The following is a 20,176-nucleotide window of genomic DNA, read 5'->3' as shown; positions in this document are numbered from 1 at the left end:
ACTGCCAGCTCAGAGCCCGGAGCCTATTTCGGAGTCTGTATCTCCCTCTCTCTCTGACCCTCCCCTGCTCACGCTGTCTCTCTCTTTCTCTGTCTCTCCTAGAAATAAATAAAAATATTTTAAAAAAAAATAAGGTGAAACACCATGAGGGATGTTTTTGGGAATGACTGAACTGTTGTAAAAATATGAGGTAATAGTTACACAATTCTATAAATTTATTAAAAATGATTAAATATATACTTTAAGCAATGATTTTTATAGGAAGTTATTCCTTTAAAAAGCTAAGGTGGATCCATACATACAGGCATAGAAAGCTATTGTCTTATACTACATTGTTAAAACTTAGGATTTATGAACATGATCTGATATTCATAACTTTTCATATGTCTGGAAATAATCTGAACTGATTTCCTAAGAATGGTTTTTCTGAGATGATAAAAGAGAGGTTCAAGGCTTTTCTAAGTCTATATTTTGTATATTCTGTATTTTTTAGTCACACTGAAAATCTTTCTATCAGAAAGTTAAATACTTTCATCTGAAAAAAGTTAGTTGCCAAAGAAACCTGTCATTCATTGCTATTACCTGCTTTATATAAATCCCACTGCTGAAATGAAGACTGAAAACAACTAATTGAGAGCATCACATAAAACTCTCAGAACACTTCAAACTAATCAAAAACTGTCCTAAGACAGGTCAAAACACTTGTCAACGCAAGTATACTAAATGTAAATGCATTTCTGAGCTTCTCCTAGCAGGGCCACAGTAAAAGCTTTAAATTATTCTCAACAAACCTTATGTCTTCAACAAGTCCAGAATCTAAAAACACCTGTGGTATTAAATAAAGATTCATGGGCCAGGTAAACCATGCTGGAATATTAGACTGGAGTCAAGATTTCTAGTGCCTAACATGGACAAAGCTAGAAAATGTCCTAACAATTCTATTCTGATGTGCAACATGTTGCTCTTGGACTTGTTTACTTCTATTTTGACTTCTCAGAAGTATTTTCTCTTTTCTTGTTTCTACTCCGAATACACGAAGACATTATTCTAAAATGTCATTAAAATCTCATCCTAAATAGTATATAAAGAGTTAACATAGACTATAGGTAACAATAGTAGGAACAACACTAGGAAGCCTCCCTAAAATCTGGATCAACATCAATTTTGTTTCAAAGTTCTAATTTTAGGAGCGCCTGGGTGGCTTAGTCACTTAACCATCCAACTTCAACACAGGTCATGATCTTGTGTTCCGTGGGTGCCCTGCACCAAGATCTACAATGACAGTGTGCAGCCTGCTTGGTATTCATCTCTCTATCTCTCTCTCTGCCCTTCCCCAACTCACACTTTCTCTCTCAAAATAAATAAACTCAAAAGAAAAACAGTTCTAATTTTAGATGATTCCTATAAAGGGCTTAAGAAACCTACCAGTTTTTGTCTTTTTAGAAAGTCTCTCATTTACTACATAAGATAACACCACTCTATTTCGAAAACTACAAAGGGGGATCTGCCTATTACTTTAAAAGAGAAAACAAAGAGAAATAAGTAAATAATCAGAAAGTAACTCTACATCTAATTAAACAAGGGGGCATCCAGGTGGCTCAGTCAGTTAAGCATCGGACACTTGACTTCGGCTCAGATCATGATCTCACAGTTCATGGGACTGAGCCACACGTCAGGCCCTAAGCCAAGAGTGGGAAGCCTGCTTGGGAGTCTCTGTCTCTCTCTGTTCTCTGTCTCTCTCTATCTCTCTCTCTCTCTCTCCCCCTTCAGGACACAAATGCACTCTCTCAAAATAAACATTAACAAAAATAAAAATTAAATTAAAAAACCAAAAACAATTGCTGCTCCATGATCAAACCATGAAAAACTGAAGGCCAGTGAATTAGGAATAGAATTTTTGCTTAAAAAGAAGTCATCAGCTTATCAAAGAATCTGCTGTTATGGAAAATTAAGTCTGCCAACTCTGGAGAGCATACAGTTTACAACCAATGACTACACCTAATCAAGCAAAGCCAAACAGTTCTGCTTAACAGAACACTGGTATGATGGAAATATTCTGTCTGCATTGTCCAGTATATTAGCCACTAGCCCCATATGACTACCTAGCTTTTAAAATATGTTGGGAAAGAAAAAAGAGAAAGAAAAAATAAAAAGAAATGTGGTTAATGTGATTCAAGAACAAATTTAATATATTTGCTTTAATTCTAGTTAACTTAAATAGCCAGATTTGTCTGTTCACTACCATATTGAGCATACTGGGCAGTAGAGCTTTAAAGTAAAGAAGCTCAGGAGACGATAGTGATGAAATGCAATACAAGAAAGTCTCCATATACCTATCAACTGCTTGCAAATGAAAAAGCTGAGCTTTTATAATCTCTTCTACAGAAGTAAGTCACCCACATAGATTGGTGACAAGGAAGTTAATGAGTGGAAGACATACAAGCTATATGAGATATTTAGGATTGTTTATTGAATGTGAGTACTGTAGATTATTCATCTTTGTATACACAATAAATAGTGCAGTTCCTAGAACAGAATAAATGGTCAATGTTTATTTTTTAATATTTTGAATAAGGTATATCTGTTTATCAAAATTGGAGACAAATCCAGGCACATGAATTCTATAAATATGAAACCAAAAAAGTCCTCAATCAGTATGGGATTTGGACAGTTAGTGATGGTTGTACAACTGTGGGAACTTACTAAATTGTATACGTTAAAAGGGTGAATTTAAGATATTTAGTTTTTTTAATTTAATAAAATATAAATAAAAACTCAGTGGAAAGTGCCAAGAGAAAACCTAACCATATTAAGAAATTTGGAACACAGTGTATATATTTAAGTCTATCTAATCATATCTCACACATATTTAACAAGTGCAATATTTCTCTTCTTTTCTCTAGTTTTTATACTCACTTCACTTAGAAAAAAACCTTAAAACACTAGGTCAATACTTCACAGAATTTTACATAATGATTCAGGATTAAGAAAAGAATGCAACAGCTCCCTGCTCACACCCCCAAAAAGTTTAACCTCAATTAAATACTATCTATTTCAAATTACTACATCTTTTAAAATATTACCGACTTTAATAGGAAGGAAAGTAGGATACAGACAGGAAGAGATAGGGAGAAGAATGGGCTCCAAGTTCCTAACTTATTCACTACTGGCAATGGACACAATAGCTTCAGAGATTAGTCTGAAGTGATTTTAGAAGCAGTATAGCAGTATAAGAGCTGAATTCTTTGTGTTCTGGTTTTTTAATTTTATTTTAGGGAAAGAGACAGCATGAATGGGTGAGAGGGTCAGAGGGACAAAGAGAAATTTTAAGTAGTCTCCACTGTCAATGTGCAGCGCAATATGAGGTTCAATCTCACAACCATGTGATGATGACAATCTTAGCTGAAACCCAGAGTCGGACGCTTAACGGACTGAGCCACACAGGTGCCCCAGAATAAGATCTGAATTCTAGGGGCACCTGGGTGGCTCAGTCCGTTAAACGTCCGACTTCAGTTCAGATCATTATCTCACAGTTCCTGGGTTCGAGCCCTGTGTCAGGCTCTGTGCTGACTGCCAGCTCAGAGCCTGGAGCCTGTTTCTCCAGGAGAAGACACAGGAGATTCTGTGTCTCCCACTCTCTCTGACCCTCCCCTGCTCACACTGTCTCTCTCAGAAATAAATAAAACATTAAAAAAAATTTAAGATCTGAAATCTTCAACTCTCAGCAATATATTCTGCAAACCTGACCAAAACTTTTAACTTGTGTAAGCCAGTTCTCTATTATATAAAATCAGGTTGTTGACTAGGTTTCTAAAGTCACAGCTATCTAAATACTAACACATGAGTAATGAATCATCTTCTGAAAAGTCCTGGCCAATTTATGCCTCTTTAGAAAAGTGGAAATCGAAATCAAATCAAACTCAAACTTAAAAATGACTGCTAGCATATAACCACATAGCCACTAGGACAGAAACCATACATTTTTCAAGTATTTGTAATAGATCATTACTAACTCATCAGAAACCTGGGTAACAGCTGTATTATGAACAGATTATTACAGAAGCACACAAATTCTGTATAAGGAGACGACAATTCTGTGTAGCACTGTATTACATTATATCATATCTGAGGGGTTTTTTTTAAATTAGAATTTTACTTCAAAGACCTCATGAAATTATTGCCTTCAACCAGTCAGTCACATGGAATAACTGATCCTCAAGAACAGTAATAAGGAGGTACTTTACTTCAAAAGGGAAGTAGGGGAGTGTGACTATGTTTGTATTTGGAGATTTTTTTTTCTAATGACATTTAAAAAAATGATAAATTGGTGAGCAAACTGATTTGAGGAAGAAAATAGCAGATTTAATATACTGTATTACCACAGTTCTATTGTTAAAAGATTTTTAACTGGATTTAATTTAATTATTAAATTAAAAATTAAATTTAACTATTAATTGAAATCCATTAAATTTATTTACTTTAAATATTAAATTATAATAATATATAAATAACAAATATATTTAATTATAAATTAAAATTTTTTCAAGAAAGAAAAAGGATGCTGAGCTGACACATTTTACGGTATTTACTAAATGATTCATTAAAAAGTTTCTAGATGGAAAGATAACAGATGAAGAATTCTAGAATGCATAGCACAAGCTGTTTTAAAATATTCTTCAGGAAAATTCCAATAGAGGAAATACCCACCTCCTAGGCTATGTTTTTAAATAGTCTCAATTCAATGTGAAAACATTTTCAATAAGGAACTATTTTTTCCAGATGAAGAAAGAAGTTTAGAGAAGTCAGTATGAAGATTATAGAATAAGCCAGAGAAAATAGGCAGACTTTTATAAAAAGCCAGTAGTAGATCTGTTAAGTTTAAAATGAGATAGTTTATCCAGAGATGGAGTCTACTTCATACTCCCTTGAATCTGGACTGCCCTTGTTCAGTGCTTCAACAGAATGTGGCAGAATTTATACTGTTTCAGAGGCTGGACCTTAAGAGGCCTTATAACTTACACGTTTATCTTCCCGGATCAATTCTAAGATTACCACATAAAGAAACCAATCAACTCTAGTGATGAATGAATGAGAGGCCATGTGGAGAAAATCCAAGGAGCCCTAGACAACATCCAGCACCAACTGTCAGACATGTGAGTGAGACCATGGTGGACCTTTAAACTCCTCCAACTTTCAAAGTAAATATACAACTGCCTACATGAAGCCACATAAAACCAACAGAACTGCCCAGGCAACTCAGAGAATCACGAGAAGTAATAAATCTGTTTTTTATGCCACTTACATAACATATTATCATATTAACTGTCTCAATTCTCACCATGTGTACAAAGTAATGCTATTATCTAAATAAACCTCAGGAGGGTTTCTAAATTCTTTGAAAGGCTTATAAAAATATCACTAATGGTATGAGTCAAGCATCTTAACGTATAAAAGAAAGTACTATCATTTAAAACTGGTAGTTAAAGGGGTGCTTCAGTGACTCAGTTGGTTAACCATCCAATTTCAGCTCAGGTCAGGATCTCACGGTTCATGGGTTCAAGACCTGCGCCAGGCTCTGTGCTAACAGCTGAGAGCCTGGAGCCTGCTTCAGATTCTTTGTCTCCTGCTCTCTGCCTCTCCCCCACTCACACTCTGTCTCTCTCAAAAATAAACATTAAAATTTAAAAAAAGAACTTTGTAGTTAAGGATCATTTGTTCATTTTTCTTCATGTGAAAAATCCCAAATATGGTTACCAATGTTTCTAAGAATAAAAATCAAAATTGCACATGCTTTTCCCTCAATTATTACTTTTTGAAAATGTCAAAGCACAGCATAGATGTATATCAGCAAAATGTTTACATTACTAATAGTTTAATTTTTATGAGTTCAATCTGTAAACCTTTCTTTAACAGGACTATGTTGAGCAAATGTTCAACCCAAGTTGCAACCGAAATGGTCTAGAAAAAACTGGACTACTTTTTCCTAATGATAGTTATTTTTATAAATTTTTCCATCAATAACTGTCTTCATATGTATTCATAAAAAATTGTCAATATAACTATAACTTGGTATTACTTACAATTCACAATACCTATTTTCACATACCTCTATAGTAGGATGAGTATTATGCTTGTAAGCAGTATATAAAGGAAACTGAATTTGAAAAATTTTTGCCACACATAGTAAGAGTTTTTCCTTCTCATCTGTACTCCATAAACTAAAAGGATCACAACTCTTTGAAGATTCCTCCTCAGTCAGATTACAAATTCTTGTAGAGTTTGATTTTTTTTCTATTGATTTTTGTCTTTCTGTACTTCCTTCATTACACTCTCTTTCTATACTCAGTGGTTCTTCCACTTGATTACTCTCCTCTTGCCACGTGGAATCTATGTTAATAGTAGTACAATGTTTACAAAGCTGGTCCCGGAGTACTTGAACTTGGGCAATCACTAAATTAATAAGTGCACACACTACTTGGTTAAAAATCTCCAAATGCTTATATTCCTTGAAGCAGCATAGACATTGCCTATAAGAGAAAGAAAATTTTTCAATAAATTAATGCTTTCTAGAGAGACAACAGCTATATATTTCAAGTAAGTAATAAAAAAAATACAAATAAGCAAATCCTAGTGGGGTTTTTTGGTTGTTTTTTTTTGTTTTTGTTTTTGTTTTAGTTTTTATCTCCTTTTTCCTGACAGGGTAGCACCACAGTCAGCATCACATAGCATCACACCAAAAACTGGTACTTCGGTTAGTAAAAAGTCACCAAGTTAGGTTGATAGCTATAGTCTTCAGTGTATCTATCTGCCCTTCCACATAAAAAACCATTTAAAAACAAGAACTGTACCATATATCTTTGCTTCTCTAAGCAGAGTACTTAATATATGTTTAGTAAATATCAGGAAACTGGCTAAAATAAAAACCTTATTAGTAAATCTGTTTGTTTTACATGAAGGGATTTGTAGTCAACTAATAAAAAAAAACTATTTTAACATTACTAATTTGCTTGAAGGTTAACTTGGGGAGGGCATTCCTACTCTCTTTGGCTAATCAAAAGCATTTAGGAATAACACATACACTCACACTCTTCCGCATATGTGTGTATGTGTGTGTGTGATGTATGTGTATATGTATACATAAATGAACACAGTAAGAGTAATTATTATTACACACAAATCTAGTTCTCTTAAGACATGTTCAGTTAGCATTAAGGACTGGCACACTGTGGATAACCAAACAGTCTGGTAAATAAATAAGTGATAATCAAGTACCAAATTATAAGAATAATTTTTTCCAATGATGGATGACAACTAAAATACTATTACTTACCTAGTTACACTATCAATTCAAATCACCTATACTGTAGTCCAAATAGAGCACCAACTCCCTATATGACCATGTGGACATAACCTCATTTCTTCAAGTGTGGCAGATTTAAAGTATAGCCACAAATTCTTTAAGATTCTCCCCTTTAAAAAGTGAAGCCCACTTTTCTTCCCCTTGAATGTGTAACAGACTTAATGACTAAAATCTATGTGGAATGTGGGAGAAATGACTGTGTGACATCTGAAACTAGGTCATAAGAGACACTGCCACTCAGCCTTGCTCTCTTCTAGGTGACTTGCTCTGAGGGAAGCCAGTTCTATGTTGTAAAATAAAATAGTCCAGGAACCCTTCGAGGGGTTCACATGAGAATAAAAACAGAACCCGCACTAACAATAAGCACCCTCTTGCCAACCAAGTAAGTGAGCCAACTTGGAAGCAGACCCTTTAGCCCCATATAAGGCCTGAGATGACCATAACCTGGCCAACAAACTGACTGCTACCTCATGAGAAATTCAACCCAGAACCAACAAGCAAAACCACTGCCAAATTCCAATCCATATAAACTCTGAAATAATAAATGTTTATTGTTGTTTTAAGATACTACTTTTTGAGTAAATTGTTACACAGAAATAGATAGATAATACATCAGGCCTGTCTTCTCGGTGGCAAAATGAAAGGAATTTTATCTGTAAGAACTCCTACACCTTTAAAATTCTGTATTATCACGATTTCTTCAAGAAGAAAAATCAACATACTACTGTTGATATTTTTCTGACAAACAGCCTTTCTTTAGGTTCAGGAAAAATCAAGTTCAAAGTGAAGGGTTATACACTGGAATATCTTTCTTTAACGAGAAAGGAATGTTAGTTCCTTCCAAAAAAACCCTTCAAGTCAGCTTTGGATTAGAAAAGCCAAAGAATCATTCAAATTTACTTTAAAAATTTAATGGCAAGGGGGTGCCTGGCTGGCTCAGTCGAAAGAGCATGCAACTCTTGACAGCATCGTGAGTTCAGGCCCCATGTTGGGTGTAGAGATCAATTAAACAAAAAATTCAGGGGCATCTGGGTGGCTCAGTCGATTGAACGTCCAACTCTTAATTTCAGCTCAGTTCATGATCCCAGGGTCGTGGGATTGAGCCCCAGGTCAGGCTTCCCTGTGAGCCTAATTAAGATTCTCTTTCTCTCTCTCCCCCACCCCTCTCCCCTGCTCACACATGCACGGGCGATCTCTCCCTCTCTATCTCTCAAATAAACAAAATTTTAAAAATAAAAAATAAAATTCATTGGCAGGAAATGGGCATTTAACTGACTAGGAAACTCATCTTAAAAAAACAAAACTTATGTATGAACAAACTAACAGCAAACTGCATCTAGGTTCTTACAGACCCAAAATATACAAATTCAAGGAGAGCTGAGAATCTAAGATACACACACCTATCTTTAATTATTACATAAGTTATACATTTTATTGTATGACACTCAATTCTGAAAAGTCTAGGCATCTGAATTCTCAATATAGCATTTCTCTATATATCCCTACCCACAACAGGGGGTGGACGGTGGGGGAGGGGGAATGCATGTGTTTTTAAACAAAATAAAACTTTCAGTTAAGTCCAGCTTAACTTTACACTTAAGTTTATTTCTTCTCTGTTTTAAACCGGACTACAAATACACTGAAGAAAAAAAGACTTAACTCCATACGGTAAAAGATAATGGAAGAACAGTTAACAAACAGCAAAAAATTTTGGATGACAGCAAAGGGAATAATAGTAAGTAACTTAGAGCAGGAGAAATAAACTTGTAAGTGGCTATAGAAGGATTTATCAACAAAAATATCCACACCACAGAACACTGAAAAGGCTCAAGAACAAAGACCATCAGATACTTCTAAAGGCAGAAATGAAGCACAAGGCAGAAAATAGAACAGAATGAAAGGTACAGTTAAAACCTATAGATTCCCAACCCAGATAGCCAGGATACTATTGCTACTTGACCCAGGGAAAGAAGTTGTTTCTCCTGTACATAAAGTGAACAAGATTAAATTCAGGAAAAACTGGTGCTGAAGACAGGGATGATAAAAGAAACTGAAAGGAAGGAAACTATGTGATACTATGACTGATGAATCTCCCCAACTAACATGCCCACCCAAAAACCAGACTAAAATATCTCAAGCCAAAGACTTGAAGACTTTTTTCTTAGAGAATACGAATGATCTAAGAGAAAAGCCCACTTATCCCTGGTAATGAAGCTTGCTCACAATTTTCCAACCTACAGCAAAGGCCAACATCCGACATGGACCCCCACAAAGAACTGTCAATCCATCTTTGAATGCCCATCTCTTAACCATGTAAAGATAATCAGTAAGACCTGCATGGAAAGCTGCATGATCACGAAAGGCACTCAAAACACACTCAAAACAAAGCGTAAAAACAAATTCAAAGAAAGTAGATAAAATGCTTAATTAACATATATCCTCAGAGACAAAAAAAAAAGAGTGGATTACTGAAACAAGAACAGAATACTATTAAAAAATGCATTCAAACTACAAAAGAGATCTTCAATGTGTACAAAAATATATTACATAGCTTTTGCATACACATCAATCATACTTTAAAACCCCAATAGAGGAGCACCTGGGTGGCTCAGCTGGTCAAGCATCCAACTTTGGCTCAGGTCATGACCCCATGGTTCCTAGGTTCGAGCCCCACGTCGGGTTCTGTACTGACAGCTCAGAGCCTGGAGCCTGTTTCAGATTCTGCGTCTCCCTCTCTCTCTCTGCCCCTCCCTCACTCGTGCTCTGTCTCTCTCTCTCTGTCTCAAAAATATTAAAAAATAAATAAAATTAAATTAATTTAATTTAAAAAACCCATTAGCGTTATAGCAGTATGACAGTCAAAAGAGCATGCAACTCTTGATCTTGGGGTTGTGAGTTGGAGTCCCACATGTAACGCAGAGATTACTTAAATAAATAAAACTTTAAAAATAAATAAATAAGTTAGGGAGCCTAGGTGGCTCAGTCGAATGAGCGTCCAACTTCGGCTCAGGTCATAATCTCACGGCTTGTGAGCTCGAGCCCCATGTCGGTCTCTGTGCTGACAGCACATAGCCTGGAGCCTGCTTCGGATTCTGTATCTCCCTCTCTCTCTGCCTCTCCCCTACTCAGGCTCGCTCACACATGCTCTCTCTTTCTCTCAAAAATAAACATTAAAAATAAGTAAGTAATTAAGAAATAAAATAAAAATTTACCCATTTGTAAAATTCAGCAAAAGCTCCACAAGGTCAAAGTAAAAAAAAAAATTCATAGAAAGTAGTAGAGACAAAGAAAACTAATGGGGAGATAAAGGAAAGTATACCATCAATCAAGAAGATACAAGATCTAATAACACTTTCAAGACATAATACAAAATCTGAAGGTTTGGAAATGATGAAATTACAAGAAATTTTAGAACTGAAAAGCCCACCAAAACACCTACCATCATGAATTTCTCTTTAAAGCTTATTTATTTTGAGGGAGGGAGGAGCAGAGAGAGGGGAAGAGAGAAAATTCCATAAACTGTGAGATCATGATCTAAACAGAAACCAAGAGTTAGATGCTTAACCGACTGAGCCACCCAGGTGCCCCTCATCATGAAATTTCTAAAGCTGAGCAGGGATAAAGATCCTAAAAGCCTTCAGGGAGAGTGGAAAGAGTGACAAGAAGCAACTCAGGAATAAAAATAGCTAATACTTCTCCAAAGCTATATGGGGGTGGGGGGGCCCTAGCTGACTCAATCTGCAGAGCATGTGACTCCTGATCTCAGGGTCAGGAGTTCAAGCCCCAAGATGGGAGTAGAGCGTACTTTAAAAAAAACAAAAAGCAAAAAACAAAAACAACCTCAAAGCAGAGGCGCCTAGGTGGCTCAGTAGACTGGTGCATCTTTTGATTTCGGCTCCAGACATGATCCTAGGGTGACAGGATCCAGTCCCACATTGGGCTCCCAGCTTTGCATGGAGTCTCCTTGAGATTCTCTCTCTCCCCCCACCCTGCCCCTCTCCTCTCCTGTTCGCACTTGCTCTCAGCTCTTAAAAAAACATAAACATAAAAAAAAATAAAAAATAAAAAACTTCATAGCAGCATCAGAAGCTAGAATACAATGGAGCAATACTTTTAAATTTCTAAAAGAATCTACTTTTCTATCCAGAATTCTGTATCAAAAAGTCTTCAATAAAATTAAGAGTAGGATAGAAACTTTTTGGTCTGAAGGGTATAAAAAACATTTGTCTTCCACGCACCCTTTTTCAGAAAAGATGTAATCTTAACAAAACAAAGAATAAACCAGTAACAATGACCACATGGAATCCTGGAAATTGGAGATCCAAAACAAAATAAAAGCAAAAGAAATTTCAAGGATGACCTGAAGAGAAGATAGCTATTTAGTATCCCTACTGAAAAAACAATAAATGGAGTAGGAGGATAAAGAACAAAGGAGATTTGGGAGAGGTGAAAGGGAGGGAAAAAACATATCACATAATGACATATAAAAATATAAAACTTAGTGCTAAGAAGGGTTGAAGAATTTGGGAAAAATCAGTGATTCACACCTGGAAAATTATTTAAAAATAAGCTAGTAAACTCTTGGAAACAAAAGATAAATAAAACATTTCTTGTAAAATATAAAATGTGCCAAAGAACCTGTTTTGGCTCATCAACTACCCTGAAAGAAAAGGAAGAGGTATAAAAATGTAATCTTTATATATCAGAAAAGGAAGTTCACAGAGTGGACTTAAAATTGAGGGGCAACTGGGTGGCTCACTCGGTTGAGTGTCTGACTTCGGTTCAGGTCATGATCTCACCATTAATGAGTCTGAGCCCTGCATCGGCCTCTGTACTGACAGCTCAGAGCCTAGAGCCTGTTTCAGATTCTATCTCCCTGTCTCTCTGCCACTCTCCTGCTTGTGCTCTGTCTTCTCTATTTCTCTCAAAAAAAAAAAAAAATTAAAAAAATTTTTAATTGATACATGAAACAGCAATATAATAAAACTATTTCAGAATATAGAGGTTAATATCAAAGCCAACATCTGAAAGAGTTGAAAGCAAAAGAACTGAAGAGATAGGGGACAATGAACTTTACGACAGGTCTCTCTGCATTTACTTTTTTTTTTTTTTTATTTCTAGGAGAGAGAGAGAGAGAGAGAGAGAGAGAGAGACAGCGTGAGCAGGGGAGGGTCAGAGAGAGAGGGAGTCACAGACTGAAACAGGCTCCAGGCTCTGAGCTGGCAGTCAGCACAGAGCCCGACGCGGGGCTCGAACCCACGAAACGCGAGATCATGACCTAAGCGAAAGTCGGACGCTTAACCGACTAAGCCACCCAGGCGCCCCTGCATTTACTTTTTAAACTCTGTACATATTACTTCTATTTATACACCAATCTCCTGCATACCCTACCCTTCCACTATCTAAGCTTATCCTGTGTTTTTCCTAGTCCTACTCCTATTATTACCAGCCTGATAAGACTTTCTTACCCAAGTAGATGAAATATAGTTACATTTAAGAACATGCTAGTAGGTTTAGAAAAAAAAATACATCATAATAAAGTCCATATATGAAAAACTACCAGCTAATAATATACTCAATGGTGAAAATCTGAGAGTTTTTTGCCTAAGATCAAGATGAGGATGTCCACTCTCACCACTTTTATTCAACATAGTAGTTCCAGTCCTAGCCACAGCAATTAGACAAGAAAAAGGAATCAAAGGTATCCAAAATGTAAGGAAGTAGCAAAACTCTATTTACAGATGACATGATACTACACATACAGAACCCTAAAGACATCACCAAAAACTAGTAGAACTGAAAAATGAATTCAGTAAAATTGCAAAATACAAAATCAATGCACAGAAATCCAATGCATGTCATACACTAATAATGAAGCAACAGAAAGAGAAATTAATAAAACATATATTTACAATTACACCAAAAATAATAAAATAATCCTAGGCACAAACTTAACCATAAGTGAAAGATTTACACTCTGAAAACTAGACAACACGGAAAAAAATTCAAGACTAGAGCAGCAGGGTGGCTCACTCAGTTAAGTGTCCAACTCTTGATTTCCGCTCAGCTCATGTTCTCGTGTTTTGTGAACTCAAGCCCCATGTCAGACTCTGCACTGACAAGGTGGAGCCTGCTTGGGATTCACTGTCTCCCTCTTTATCTCTGCTTTTGCCTCACTTGTGTTTTCTCTCTCTGCCTCTCAAAAATAAAGATTTAAAAAAAAATTCAAGACAACACAAAGAAATGGAAAAACATTCCATCTTCATGGGTTCAAAGAACAAATATTGTTAAGATGTTCATACGAGCCAAAGCAATCTACACATTTAATGCAATCCCTATCAAAATAACAATGGCATTTTTCACAGAACTAAAATAAACAATCCCCAAAGTTGTATGGAACCACAAAGACCTCAAATAGCCAAAGCAATCCTGGAGAAGAATAACAAATCTGTAGGTAGCACAATTCCAGACTTCAAGTTATATTATAACGCTGTAGTAATCAAAACAGTATGGTATTGGCACAAAAACAGACAAGGAGATCAATAAAACAGAACAGAAAGCCCAGAAATGAAACCATGATTTTAGGGTCAATTAATCTTCGACAAAGGAGAAATGAGTATAATGGGAAAAAGTCTCTTCAATAAAGTGTTGGGAAAACTGGACAGCTACATGCAAAAGAATGAAACTGGACCATTTTCTTACACTATACACACAAATGAACTCTTAAGTGGAGCAAGGACTTAAATGCGAGACCTGAAACCATAAATATCCTAGAAAGTGGTGCCTGCATGGCTTGGTCTACTGAACATCTGACTCTTCATTCTGGCTCAGGGCATGGTCTTACACTTCATGGAATCAAGTTCTTTTGTCAGGCTCTGAGCTGACACCCTGGAGCCTGCTTGGGATTCTCTCTCCCCCTATTCCATTCCCCCATGTGTATGCCCACACACCAGTTCTCTCAAAATAAACAAACATTTAAAAACCAAACTCCTAGGAAACCACAGGCAGTAATTTCTCTGACATTGGACATAGCAACATTTTTATAGACAGGTCTCCTGAGTTCAAGGAAACCAAAGCAAAAATAAACTATTACGACTTCACACACACACACAATAACACAATTAAAAATGGGTAGAAGATATGAACTGGCATTTCTCCAAAGAAGACATACAGATGACCAAGGGACACACGCAAAGGTGCTCAACATCACTTATCATCAGGGAACTGCAAATCAATCCCAGAGTGAGCTATCACCTCAAACCTGTCAGAATGGCCAAAATCAAAACCACAAGAAACAACAATTGCTGGCAAAGATGTGGAGAAAAAGGAACCCTTGTACACTACTGCTGGGAATGCAAACTGGTGTAGTGACTGCGTTAAACAGGATGGGGACACCAGCTAAGCATTAGACTCTCAGTTTCAGATTGGGTCATGATCTCATGGTTAGTAAGTTTGAGCCCTGCGTCAGGCTCCATGCTGACAGCATGGAATCTACTTGCGATTCTCTCTCTTTCTCTCTTTCAAAATAAAGAAATAAACTAAAAAAAATAAAAAATTTAAAAAGAATAACAGTATGGAGACTCCTCAAAAAATTAACAACAGAACTACCCTACAATTCAGTAACTGCACTACTGGATATTTAACCTAAGAATATGAAAACACTAATTCAAAAGGATATATGCATCTGTATATTTATTGCAGCATTACTTACACTAGAGAAATTATGGAAGCAGTACAAGTGTCCAAATAGGTGAACAGATAAAGAGGTGGCATATACATACACATGGATTATTACTCAGCCATAAAAAAAGAATGAAATCTTGCCATTTGCTAGGACATGGATGGATCCAGAGAGTATAATGCTAAGTGAAATAAGTCAGTAAGAGAAAGACAAATACCAAAGGATTTCACCCATAAATGTAATGTAAGAAACAAAACAAACAAACAAAGGGAAAAAAAAGACAAACCAAAAAACAGATTCTTAACTAGAGAACAAACTGATGATTACCATAAGGGAGGTAGGTAGAGGGATGGATGAAATAGGTGTAGGGAATTAAAAAAGAGTACACTTATCTTGATGAGCACTGAGTAATATACAGAATTGTTGAGTAATGTATAGAACTGTTGGATCACTTTATTGTATACCTGAAATAAATTTGATATTATATATTAACTAGACCAGTATTAAATTTTTTAAAAATGAAAAACTTTTAAAAAAAGAATACAATATGATAAAATTTCTAAACATTAAAATGTATAGCTCCAATTAAGAAAATTAAAAAATTTTAATTCAACATTCATGAGGAATCTACATGTCAAAAGTAAAGTATTTTTTAGCTTGCATTCTATAATTCCATCTAACAACACATATTCCAATGGATCTAATGTATTCCCTAGCCTGGTGCTATGGAAAACATGAAAATACCATTAATCCAGGGTATCCACCTCAACAAAAGTTATTTTATTTAGGAACTAATTTATGAAAAGCACTACCTTTAAAAAAAAAAAAAAAAAAAAGCACTACTTTACATGTAACAGTTAATATCAATATCGACTCAATTTATCAATATCATCAAATTTCTTAATGCCAAAAGAAAACACAGAGCCTTAAGGAGTGTAGAACATACACTCATCTATTCAAAAGCAACAGCTTCTAAAACTGTTCTTAAAGTTTACTGAGGCAGCTGTCTGGCTCAGTCAATAAAGTATGTGACTCTTGATCTCGGGATCACGAGTTCAAGCCCATGCTGGGTAAGAATTTACTTAAAAACATAAAAGTTTACTAAAACAATGAAAATATAAAAGCAACATCCTCCAACATTTATCAACCACAAATGGCAGGTATGAAAGACACAATTTTTAGCCTGAATATACAAAAAGCTGACAGAACCTCACCCTTGCTGGCACCCAGAATTTTTTTTAGGAGAAAAGTCATAAAATAAAATTTAAAAGTGGATTGGTAGGAGACAATGAAGAGCCTTGAATGTCTGGTAAGGAATATGGAATTTACAAGATAGAAACCTAAGCCTGTTTTGTATTGTTTTAGACAAGTTCAAGAAAAAAAAAAAAGCAACGTTATCAATGCTTTTATCATCCATTATCCATGATATGACTTTCAGACCTTTATATGCTCTTTTCTTAACCAGTATTCTTCAATTTATTGTCTTAACATTCTCTCTCTGCTCTGAATTAGTCTTCCTCTCATTCCATTCCCAGCTGCCATATTAAAGTAAATAATAACCTTTTAAACCAACATATAGAATTTCCCTATCTTACAGACAAAACAAATGATGTCAGTTATACAACTGATATACAGCAATTAGAAATGATGATGGGGTGTCTGGGTGGCTCAGTTGGTTAAGCACTGACTTCAGCTCAGGTCATGATCTCACGGTTCATGGGTTCGAGCCCCATATCAGGCTCTGAGTTGATAGCTCAGAGCCTGGAGCCTGTTTCAGATTCTGTGTTTCCCTTTCTCTCTGCCCCTCCCCTGCTCATGCTCTCTCTCTTCTCAAAAATAAATAGTTTAAAAAATATGTATTAAAAAAAATAAAAATAATGACAGATAATATCTGATGACATGGAGACTGATTTTTCATACACAGTCAACTGTAATCAGACTCTATAACATAAATGTAATAAAATCATGTCTTGTAAAATTTTAAACTATATGGTTCACAAGCTCACGCCAAAGCTATACCAAAAAAATCACCAGTTGTTACTCTGGGTGGTGGCAGGCCTTTTTGTTTTATACATTGATTCTCTTTATTTTCTCAAAGGTTTACAATGTTTACTTAAATAGGAAGAAAGGAGGAAAAATATAAAATATTAATACAGCTATAATTCTTATAAATATTAAATTCTGAACAATAAGCTGTTTTTAATGTGAACATACTCCTTTACCTATATTCTAGTCAATATACTAGAATAATGATTCTTTACCACTGATAATCTTATGAAGGCTAATAATAACATTTTTCTCCCAGAAAACCTATTAGGAACATTTTGTATGAAATGTCATGAGTTCATCAGTGTGCTAAGGTACATTTATGGACTACCATAGTCACGGGCCTACAAGTTAACAATCTCTTTTGAAGATTAAATGTGCCTTATTAGTTGTGGTTTATCACCTACAAGAACCATCATCTTAAACTAGGCAACAATATTTTCTAGTGCCTAAAAAAGAAACTGGTGGGTGGGAGGGACAAGGAAAGAGGGGAGAATACGCAAAACTTTTTATCACAAAACACTGTGATCCACCTAGATATTTTATCATCAATCTTCTCTTCTTTAGCATGAATAATGATGACTGTAACATTCTACTTTGGGGTACTTTCTACTACCTCCTAAAAACTGTTCATACTTACCAACATGTGAATAGAATTATAAATGTTAGAAATTATTTTCTAGTTCAGCTTTTCATTCTTTTTTTTATTTTTTGATGTTTTTATTTATTTTTGAGAGATAGAAAGACAGTGTGAGCAGGGGAGGGTCAGAGAGAGACGGAGACACAGAATCTGAAGACAGGCTCCAGGCTCTGAGCTAGCTGTCAGCACAGAGCCCAACGCACAGCTCAAACCCACGAACCATGAGATGATAACCTGAGCCAAAGCCGGACACTCAACAGACAGAGCTACCCAGGCACTCCCTAGTTCAGCTTTTCAAACTTTAGCTTATATAACAATATATATCATTTGCTAAACTAAATTTTAACAATTTTAATTAAAATAGGTGTTTATTAAGATCTTTTATCAGAGGGGCAACTGGGTAGCTCAGTTAAGCATCCAACTTTTAATTTTGGCTCAGGTCATGACCTCAAAGTTTATGAGTTTGAGCCCCACAATCAGCTCTGTGCTGACAGTGCAGGGCCTGCTTGGGATTCTTACTCTCTCACTATCTCTGCCCCCTCTGCCCCTCCCCGGCTTGCACTCTCTCAAACAAATAAAACAAAAAAGATCTTCTGTCAGATCTAAGCTTAGCACTTGTCTCTTTATAACATAAGATAGTAGTACCTTTATTATTATTATCCTCATTTCACAATAAGGAATTAAGAATTTACAAGCTAATTTGTCATAATTATCTAGTAAACAGGTGATAAAGAAAGACTCAAAGCCACATCAATCTGGTTTCACAGCCACACTCTTAACCACTATACTCTAGAGCAAGAGGAGATAAAAGTAAGACGATCTCTGTAGTTTGGGGGCAAACACCCTTTGATGTTCTGGTAAAACCTACAAATTATGCCTAAAATGGTACACATCAATACTTCCTTTTTAATTTCATTCCCATCCATACACTCCCATATAAAAATTCCTGATATAAGGATTAAAAGTATACATCAATGATAAAAGGGGACTAAAATGGAAAAATGTAACTTCCACCAAGTACCACCAATAACTAGGAGGGTGAAACATTAAAATCATTTCTCTGAATTTCATTTTATTCAGTGGCATAGCACGCTGCCACCTCACCGTAGTTACAGCAAATACATTCAAAATTATGACTCAAATGCAACATTTCTCAGCAAATCCTTTGGGCTACTAACGTCAATTTTAAATCATGAACATTCGTATTAGGAACTATCCAATCATCTACTCTACCCATAAGGAAAGGAACAGAGGTGTTGGCAATCATTCCTAAAATTAGCCAAAAGTAATTCAGCTGGCTGAGCCTCAGAAAAGAGACACCAATAATGATGGCATGTAAGCTTTTAATCAGCAATAATTGCACCTCAGATAAACCTCATTGGCTACAATACTGCTACTGCGCAGAGCTTGGTATTTAAATTTTAAATAACTACAATCTATAATCTTTTGTAGAACAAATATGTGTACCAATTTTATTAACAAATAAGGAAAAAACATTAGAAAAAGAGATATTACCTAGAGCAAATGCTACTTGAAGATAAACTCTATGATCAGCCAGACTATGAACCTCAGGACATTTATTTACGTTAGCTGCATTTAATATGTTCACTAATCACTGCACACAAAGCTTCAAACATTCTTTACCCATAAGGAAACAAACTTTTTTACCCATAGAAATTTTAGAAGGACTAATGGGACAGGGAAACAAGTAAAAAGAATTTTTGGGGCGCCTGGGTGGCTTAGTCGGTTAAGCGTCCGACTTTCGCTTAGGTCATGATCTCGCGGTTCATGGGTTCGAGCCCCGCGTCGGGCTCTGTGCTGACGGCCAGCTCAGAGTCTGGAGCCTGTTTCAGTCTGTGACTCCCTCTCTCTCTGACCCTCCCCTGCTCAAGCTGTCTCTCTCTCTCTCCTAGAAATAAATAAAAAAAAAAACATTAAAAATTAAAAAAAAAAAAAAAAAAAAAAGAATTTTTAGCCATGACAGGCTAACACTGTGTTGAGAGAACAGGAATCTGCAAATTCCTGTTACAAAATTTTCATTTTATTTATATTATCAATATATATGTTTCCTAAAAATTAGACTAATACACCTATTTATTATGCAAATGGAAAAATAACAAGTAGGTTCCACAAGGGTCAAAGCATCCATTACAAAAGTACTGATTTTTAACAGATTATGCTTGTTATACGTCTCAATCTATGCCATAAAAATCCTTTCATCTCTCAAAATAATTATTATTAGAATTTCATTCACTCTTTTTCTAAATAATGAAAGAGGAGTTAAAGAAACTGATTTTTATTCTCATGTTTTACAAATAAAACCACTAGTGGCCTCATGTTTAAGAAGGGAAGAAAGGGGCACTTGGGTGGCTCGGTTGGCTGAACATCCGACTTCGGCTCAGGTCATAATCTCACGGTTCGTGGGTTCGAGCCCCACATCAGGCTCTGT

The 20,176-nt window shown here is 35.8% G+C and overlaps 1 protein-coding gene and 1 pseudogene across 7 annotated transcripts in view; both read right to left on the bottom strand.

Annotated features, from left to right (window-relative positions):
- USP34 (ubiquitin specific peptidase 34) overlaps window positions 1–20,176 on the bottom strand; it is a 252,168-nt gene that overhangs the window by 187,908 nt on the left and 44,084 nt on the right. For 6 of the 7 annotated variants that reach the window (XM_039240318.1, XM_039240319.1, XM_039240314.1 and 3 more), the window contains exon 3: window positions 6,107–6,527. The exons of the other annotated variant lie outside the window; for it this stretch is intronic. In XM_039240318.1, the coding sequence (XP_039096249.1) occupies window positions 6,107–6,527 (421 nt within the window). The remainder of the gene's footprint in view (window positions 1–6,106; window positions 6,528–20,176) is intronic. 7 annotated transcript variants of the gene reach the window in all.
- On the bottom strand, window positions 18,982–19,135 carry LOC120237173 (annotated as a pseudogene).

The sequence above is a fragment of the Hyaena hyaena genome, unplaced genomic scaffold (genome assembly GCF_003009895.1).
Source record: "Hyaena hyaena isolate Hyena2069 unplaced genomic scaffold, ASM300989v1 scaffold_173, whole genome shotgun sequence".
In the NCBI taxonomy this organism is placed as follows: Eukaryota; Metazoa; Chordata; class Mammalia; order Carnivora; family Hyaenidae; genus Hyaena; species Hyaena hyaena.
This window is presented reverse-complemented; position numbering and strand designations above follow the sequence as displayed.